The sequence below is a fragment of the Centruroides sculpturatus genome, unplaced genomic scaffold (genome assembly GCF_000671375.1).
Source record: "Centruroides sculpturatus isolate CEXI.00-Female unplaced genomic scaffold, Cexi_2.0 scaffold336, whole genome shotgun sequence".
NCBI classification, from domain to species: domain Eukaryota; kingdom Metazoa; phylum Arthropoda; class Arachnida; order Scorpiones; family Buthidae; genus Centruroides; species Centruroides sculpturatus.
This window is the reverse complement of record NW_019384582.1, coordinates 690,905-699,616: the sequence shown is the minus strand read 5'-3', so window position 1 is coordinate 699,616 and position 8,712 is coordinate 690,905. Positions and strand designations below refer to the sequence as shown.

General features: G+C 27.9%; 1 protein-coding gene across 1 annotated transcript in view; it reads left to right on the top strand.

The window, feature by feature from the left end:
- The first annotated feature begins 2,133 nt into the window (after positions 1-2,133).
- Positions 2,134-8,712, top strand: part of LOC111624501 (thyroid adenoma-associated protein homolog) — a 44,791-nt gene continuing 38,212 nt past the window's right edge. Inside the window, exons 1-3 of the mRNA XM_023367356.1 lie at positions 2,134-2,272; positions 6,196-6,557; positions 8,189-8,334. Coding sequence (XP_023223124.1) covers positions 8,319-8,334 — 16 coding nt within the window. The 5' untranslated portion in view covers positions 2,134-2,272; positions 6,196-6,557; positions 8,189-8,318. The remainder of the gene's footprint in view (positions 2,273-6,195; positions 6,558-8,188; positions 8,335-8,712) is intronic.

Sequence of the window (8,712 nt, the reverse complement as noted above, 5' to 3'; positions counted from 1 at the left end):
TACAAAAATAAATGTAAACCAAAATGAAAGTATTCCAAATTTTTATATTTAGGAAAAGTGGTCTCAATTAAAATCTCAAAATATTAAACAACTGTAGAAGGGGTTAATATTTTGAGATTAAAAATCTCCTGAAAAAAGTAACAAATTTATTAAAATTAACAGCATTTTGGAAGAAAAGTATTAAAAGTAACGAAACTATCCATCCAAGCCAATATTGCATATGAATTGCTTTCTTTTTGGTAATGAAGAGAGCACATTTCATACCAATTGTAGCATTTGCATTGGACCCATTTCTCTTCTTGTTTATTCCGCGAGAATGATTTGCAGCAGAATGCACATTAGGATCATCATTGCCATCATCATCTGTTGACATGTATGGATCTTCTGCTTTATCCTGTGAGTCACTTGAAGTTGAATCACATTTCCTCATTCTCTTTCTTTGCAGCTTCACAGATGATGTTCCTGGTTGGTTTTTGGTTCTACTGTTGATTTGTTTCTTAGCCACAGACTGTGTTAGCTTCTTTTTTTGATCTTTGTTTTCTCTGTTTCTTAATGGAGGACTGAAGTCTTGTCTTGTGAGGAGATTCTGTCACCAAAAACAATGTGCCAGCTCTAGAGGACCTGGAATTTGGATGATGAAGCAAAATAAAATAGCTTTTATCCAGGGCTGCGTTCAGTAATGCAGAATTCTTGTTAAGTCTAGTTATTCTATGATGTTGAACTTGTTTCTAACTACTGCTTGAATCCTCCCACCGCTAGAATTCTAGCTAGTTCAGTCAGCTTCTTTTATCTATGCTAACTTCTACTAGTAACGTCATTGTTTTTGTCTCATTGTATGATTTGCAAGATGGCTGCACATGTTGGATTAAACATATTTTATTATAACCATCTTAAAGTTATTCTCTCATCCTAAAATGACTTTGAAATGACTTTGAAATGTAAAATTATCACATGTTGATATAAAAGATTTCGAATGCATTTTAATGGAAGACAGCGGTCCATTTCATTAATTACAATTAATGATTGTTTTATTAATTTCATCACAATCTGACACAGCTTCCATTTGAATAATTGTATTGGTTACTTCAACCTTTTTGACCAGTTCATTTGCAACAATCATTGCGATCATGATTTTAACTTTGTCCACCATTTTGCCCAGTTGTCTAACTAAGAATAATCATTCAATGATGTTCAGAACATTCTTAGCTCTGTCCACTAAGCCATTCAGAATTCTAACTTAGGTGTTCTGCATTACTGAACGTAGTCCAGATTTCTTATAGGTAAAATAACAGTAGGTAAAATAAGTGAAATAAAATAAGTTGGGTGAAGTTGGTGCATAAATCCGTCTCCATGATGTGTTTAGGAATCCCATAAAGGGATGGATTTAGGACCACAATGTATACAAATATGACAGTCATTCTCTGTCCAACCACTCAACCCACAAGTGTTAACAGATGGGATAGAAGTAGCAGGATCGAAGTTACAGATATGTAAAAGAAATGCTTTGTAACTTAAGATGTTGGAATAATGTTTTGAAGCTAAAGGAAAACTGTAAGTGCACAACTTGAAATCACTTTTCTTAAATTATGTGGCAATGGACAACAGATCTATCACCATTTCACTGCTAATGTCTAACTAGCTATTTGTGATGTGATTCAGGCACTGATTGACATTTTCATCAATGTCAGATTTGATGGGAGATGAATGAATTGAGGGGAGGGAACAATATTTGGGCAACATACCCTATTGACAACATAATGGCTTTATTTACCACTTCAACTTAAATCTGGAATAAGATTTAAAATTCAAGTTCAATTGTTATTCACCATGCATTAATTCTAGAATTAACTCTTAAATCTGAATTATGATTTAACTCACTGACACTGATTATTGAATTTTAAGTTTTTTATTTAACTGTTTTGAGAATAATTTCATTTAACTCTTGTATTGTTGATTCATATTTTCTAGTTTGGAAAGATTTGAATGATTATTTTTCTTTTGTATTAGCTATATTTAACATTTATAATTTATAATTTTTTTCATGATTTTTTAGTTCATATAAAATAATATATATTTATTTAATTTTTTTATAATCTGACATTGAATTTACTAAAATCTTTTCATTACAGCTATGGCATTATATGAAAGTATTCCAAACAATGAAAATCAAGCTCAAACACTATTTGAAGGTTTGAAGGATACATATGAAAATAATAAGATTGCAATATTAGATTTGCTTAAATCATGTCCTTCTGATTTATTAAATTTTCAGGTAAACTTAATTTTTTTAATGGTTACAATTTGATCAAATTGATTAAATTTGTTTTATGTTTCACTCATTTATTTATAATTTATTAAGAATAAGTAAGAAAATTTTGTCCAGTTGACTAGTACCATAATTTCATGCAGATAATCTATGATAGTGTATAATGTAGAAAATTATTAAAACAGAAAGAAAGCTTTCACATAACCCATACCACTAAAACTCCACATTTTGGAGTGGTCAGTGAAAGCATAATACTTTTCAATGTGTAGTTTTGAAAATATCATCTCAAACATTATAATGTTATTTTTCTGTTTCATTTCTATTAGCATTACATTATGGATGTAATTATAAAAACTGAAGTAATTCAAATCAGTAGAATACAAAATGGTCATATCATTAAAAAATAAAATTACAAACATTTTAAACTTATGAATTAAAGAACATGAAAGTAATTTCATAGTCAAAAATACATATTGAATTATCAGAAAATAAATACAATTGTAAAGCAAAACATATCCATGAAAAATAAGGAAATTTATGGTTAGTACTCTCTATTTACTTCACCAGATTAGAAAACCACTTGTAGAAAACTGAAAATCAATATACTAATAACTCTATATCTTATATAATTGGCTAGCAAGCTGGGGTATTGGCATGTTGGGACCAGGCTAAATAATTAAAAAGTGTTTGATATCAGAAAATTAAAATCAATGGAAGAATTTGAAATTTTCCAAGCTGCTAGAAGGGTATATGCATTAATTTCACGGAGAAAGAAATGTTATCCAAAGCTTGGCAATCTCTACTTGATAACCCAAAGAGAATGACATAGGATAGATTTTTGACTATAAGATCTGTGTAAGAGTTGTGGAAGAGATCGATGTGTTTCCAAGAGCAAGTGGAAGGCATGCAGCAAGTGTTTGTCCAAAACCCAAAGAAGCCATTCACAAGGTCTCTTGTGAACTTGGAACACTGAGGTTGACTGTATGATTTTGCATAAGCAATTGCATACAAGATACAAGTGAATGGATTTCTTCCTACTAAAGAGTCACCATGTTACTTCTCTGAAAATGCCACCACAAATCAGTGGTGAATGTTTTGAGAATATGCACATGAAATTTTAAGTATTAGCTGACTTTTCAACAGACATTTCATTAACATATCTTCATAATTCCATTTTACACAGACATTTAAAACTAGTGAGATTTGAGTGAGAGATACTGTATATATAATTATATTCAATAATTATAAATAATTCAAATATTTCAACAACAGAAAGCATAAGTGAACAAACATATTTATTTGCAAACCATTAGTTTCAAAACAAAAATGTTTCTAAAACAGCAATGTACGTGAACACAAAATATCACAATGCGAAGGTAATACATGTGATATAATTTTTTGGATTGAAAAAATAGATCACTGTAATATAGAAAGTAAAGTGAATTTTCTTGAAACTTGCCTATCACAATAAAGACTAATATCTTAGATCAATATGCTAAAAAAGACTGATGAAAAATATAATGAAAATGTAAAAAATAAAATTATGCTTATCCAATGCATAAAGTATGTTGTCTGCTTGATGCCACATTGAGTTCAAAGAATTTTTAAAGTGATTCACTGTATTTTTTGATAAATAAATGATCTACAAATAACTTATAAGACACCAATTGAGAAAATGTTTTTATTTCATAAATATGAACTTGAAAACCTAATCAATTTTTTGGATTAAAGTTGAGATTATCAAAAATGTTATTTTCTTATAACAAATTCAAAATTTGAATAAATTAAAAAAGTTTCAAATGGTAGTTTCAAAGAAATATTTAAGAAATTATAATTAATTTAACAAAAAACAAGTGCATCTACACTTGGCTTTGCATTACATATTAAAATTATTCTTTAAAGCTGGAGCTAATGTATAATTGATGACCAAACTGATCTTTTGTACACTTCCAGCAATGCCATCATTGTAAAAGAAAAACAAGCATTTTCAGTCTTGTTCAGAGGCTAGCATCTGGATTCTATAGATTTTCTTTTTTTTTTTATTCTTTTTTAGACAAGCTTTTGGAATTTGAAAAAACAAAGTTCTGGAACAAGATCCATTTAAACCAACCAGAAGAATGAACCAAAACAAAAGAAGAAAAATCTTCTATAGAAGCCTGACACTGGCCCCTGAATGAGGCTAAAAAAACATTTTCTTTTTGTTTATATCAATGGCATTGCTGGAAACATACGGAAAGTCCATTTGGTCATCAATTACTCTGTATTACAGTTGTTCTTGGTTTCTGCAGCAGGGGGAATTAGATAAAGAGGCCAGAAACTAGAAAAATTCTTAATATGACAACTAAGGAATTTTTTTTTCTAAACTTGAAGAAGTTTTGAGAAAGCAATCCCAATGTTCTTTGAAGCATTCAAATTATTGAATTTAAAGTCATGTTCTCTGTTACAGGAAAATTATAATTATCAACTACTTCATATCATCTGTAAACTATCAATAATTTATAATTATGTGGTTAATAATGTGAGAAGTTGGGGGCGAGAATATATTATCCTACGCCCACTTTCTGACGATGAGACGATAAGTCCTGCTCACTTTGTCAGTGGATGGTAACAATGATAAATTTAAAAGTGACTGGAACTCATGATTTTCCCAGTCTTTTTCCTGACACCAGACAAGAAAGAGTTAATTTAATTGCATCTTGTCTTGCGATATTAAGATCTATGTTCTAATAGGAGGGCTATATGTTTCAAATGAGGAGGTCAATGGGTAAAGTGTCAATAGGTATCCATTTCCATATTCAAGTGAACAGATGGGTTAACAAATAAAAACAAACGTTTAATGAATATAATAAAGAAATACATAAAGGAATACATAAAGGAATAATCTATCGCTATATTGATTTCTAACTACATACACTTCTAAATATCGAGAGAGAGAGAGCTTACATAATGTTTGACATAATACCTCTGAATATAATTGTTGATCTTGATTTCTTATGTGAGGTGGAGGTTGTGAAATCGGAGGAGACTAGGCACAAACAAAAGTTCTGAATAACTGGCTGGAATGCAAAATTCACCCTGAATTAGGTGTGTAAAACCCTTAAATTTAGAAATTTTCTCCAATGAGGAGTTTGGATTGTAGTCATCTGACGAGTTATTTTTGCTACAAGTTTGTCATGGGAAATGATGACATCTCTTTTAGGAAGTAGATTGGTAAAAAAAGAAGTTGAATTTCTTTGTTCACATCAACTTTTATTGTTAAAAAGTGGAAAAAAGTTACTTCTAACGTCAAAATAATATATCTAAATTTTAAACTTATATAAAATATCACTCTAACTTCAGATTCTCACAATAATATATATATTTGTCATATTTTACAAATCTATTGAATAAATACTTGGACAGGTTCATTTTTTTTAAACACTACAGTCTTAGATATTGTCTAATAAATTTCTCATTTTAAAAAACACTTCCATAAACTAAGTTCATTATATGATATGAGATTTATCAATTTAATAAATTTGAAAATTTATCAATTTAAAAATATTGTAAATTTATTTTTCTCCAAATTAATGTATTTGCTTTAATTTTTAATTAACTGATAAAGAATTCAAACAGCGTAAAGTCTATTGTTTATTATGTTATAACAATAATAAGTGACAACATGAAAATATTAATTAGATCTTTAGTATGCTTTATATTAGTAATGTAATTGAAAATATGTATAAAAATAAATAATCAAAATGATTGAGAGACTGCTGTTGCACAATGCTGTGTAAAAGAATATTATGTAAGTAATAGACTTTATTAAATATTAAAAAAAACTTTATTTATTTTAAATGATAAAGTTTGAGTTAATATAGTATCCTTTTCATCTGTTTAATAAATTTATTTTTCATAATTTTATTTTAAAATATTAATTTTATTTCTAGAAAAAGGATGTAGTAAAAGAAATATTTCAAACTTCTTTAATCTTGGCATCAAGTACAAAACCACCTGAATCTCTTACAGCAGCTTATTTATTTCGTTTACTTATATTACATAATAGTACACAGGAAATTGCATTTAATATTTTAAGTGAATTTTATGGAGAACATGATGAATGTCTTCAGAAAATCAAAACATTCAATAACAGTTTTAAAACTACATGCCTTGTTGTTATAAAAACATTACTGATTCAATTGAGGTATCATCTAAGTAGAGCAAATATAAGTTTATTAGAAGCTGCTGCTAACAATCCTCTTTATGGTATTATAACCTGCATAAGATATGTATTAGCTGATGCTGATTTAAGGTAAGTTTTGTTAAATTTTGGATGTAAATATATGTTATATTTTTGTATATATTTGTATTTTTTTATTTTATATATAAAGTGGAAACTCAATTATCCAAACTTGATGAGACCAGGGATCTTTCAGATAAATGAAATTTTGGACAATACAGAAACTTGTTAGTGTTTCTGTTTTGGGTACATTAAGCACTGTACTTTTAAAGTTTCTTAAACTATAATTACTGTCTCTATGTAATACGTCTCTGTAATTCAACAAATGGTGGACGGACTCACAGCAAATTTTCAGTTAGGAACTATAATTTTATTCTCAAAATTGACAAATGCATTTCAGGTTGGCTCAGTACATCCCAACCCCTTCTCAGTGTCTGAAAGATAAAAAATTGTGCATGGGACACCAACACATGGTATACATCAATACATCATCATCAATGACGATCTATTGATGTATAACATGTGTTGGTGTTATAGTTGTGTTGGTGTCCCATGCACAATTTTTTTATCTTTAAGACACTGAGGAGGGGCTGGGATGTACTGAGCAAACTTGAAATGCATTTGTCAATTTTGAGAATAAAATCGTAGTTTCTAACTGAAAATTTGCTGTGAGTTTGTCCACCATTTGTTGGATTACAGAGATGTATTACATAGAGATCTAATATACAGCAGTCTAGTTATATAGTGTATAATTACTGTATTTAAAGCTAAATTAATTTTCTCATAATTTAATGTAATGTTATGTATATATGACCTAGTTTTATGGTGTTACATTCAACATAGATGATAGTGATTTCCACTTTCATAAAAAGTTTGGTTTCTGTGTATTTTCACTGTATATACACGTGCATGTTATTTTAAATAAATAATTTGTATGAAAAATTTATTTAATAAATAAATAAATTTTTAATTTATAAAAAATGAAAAAAATAAATTTTATCAAAATGTCAAGAAAGAAACAACTAATTTTTTACACTAGATTCTTATCAGTTTATGAACACTGTAATGCTAAAGTTAAAATTTATATCAATGGTCTAAAATTTGTTTTTGTTTTACCTGAAAAAGACATTCTATACATGTCGAAAGTGCTTGTGAAATATTTTGTATTGTTTTGTGTTTTACTTATCAAAACCTTATTAATGCTCATAAACAGTGCTCATAAACTTTTATCTGATGTCAAGAAAATAGTAATGCTTAATATTTGTATATATTTTACTTAAATTCATCTGGGCAACATAACATTAGTATAAATATTAAAGCAATATTAGCAGTTAAAGCAATATACAAATATTAAACCATAATTCATACTAAGGTTACCAAACAAATACTCTTTATTTAAAAATAATAAGCTTTGACCAGAAGAACCATTGTTCTTCTTGCTTGTTATTCTAGAACTTAAATTAAATAATTTGTTCTTTTTAGTTCAAAAGCTTGTTCTATGTTATATTTTTATATAAGCTGTTCTTAACTGAAGATTGCTCAAAGTGAGCTGAGAATATTTTTAAAATAAAGAATGTTTTGTAATGTTAGTAAGCAGTATGGTTAGTATTTATTGAACTATGATGTCAAGTTTTGTGAATTATAAAAGCAATATACTTTAGAGTAAAAATAATTTATAAAATTTTATTGAAAAATTCTTGCAGTTCTGATTTTGATAAAGAAGAATCTGTCTGTTGGAAAGAGATTCTCTCTCAATTAATAACATATTGTTTTGAAACTACTAATGCAGTATCACCTATTGTATGCAATACCTCTCCAGAAGGACACTTGCCAATGGATACTGATCCAGGTAATTTAGTTTGATAATTTTATTTATATATATGTCTGTAAAATAAATAAAAGTCTGTTTGTCTGTCTTTCAGTTTTAGAATAACTTTAATTTTATATTAATTAAACAAAATTTTCTTCATTTTATTGTGTATTCTTTGGTGTAAAGTGCTAAAGTGATTTAGATATATCCTTGTTTACAGTTAATTAATATGTGACTATTCAAACTTATAACTAACTCTCATAATTTCTAGGTTTAATAATGACAATTGAAAGTTTCTAATATATTGAATTGAAAATTGAATATCAATTTTCAATTCAATATATTAGAAACTTTCAATTATAACTTTCATATATATATATATATATAAATACTATTTGAATCAATGCATAAAAAGCT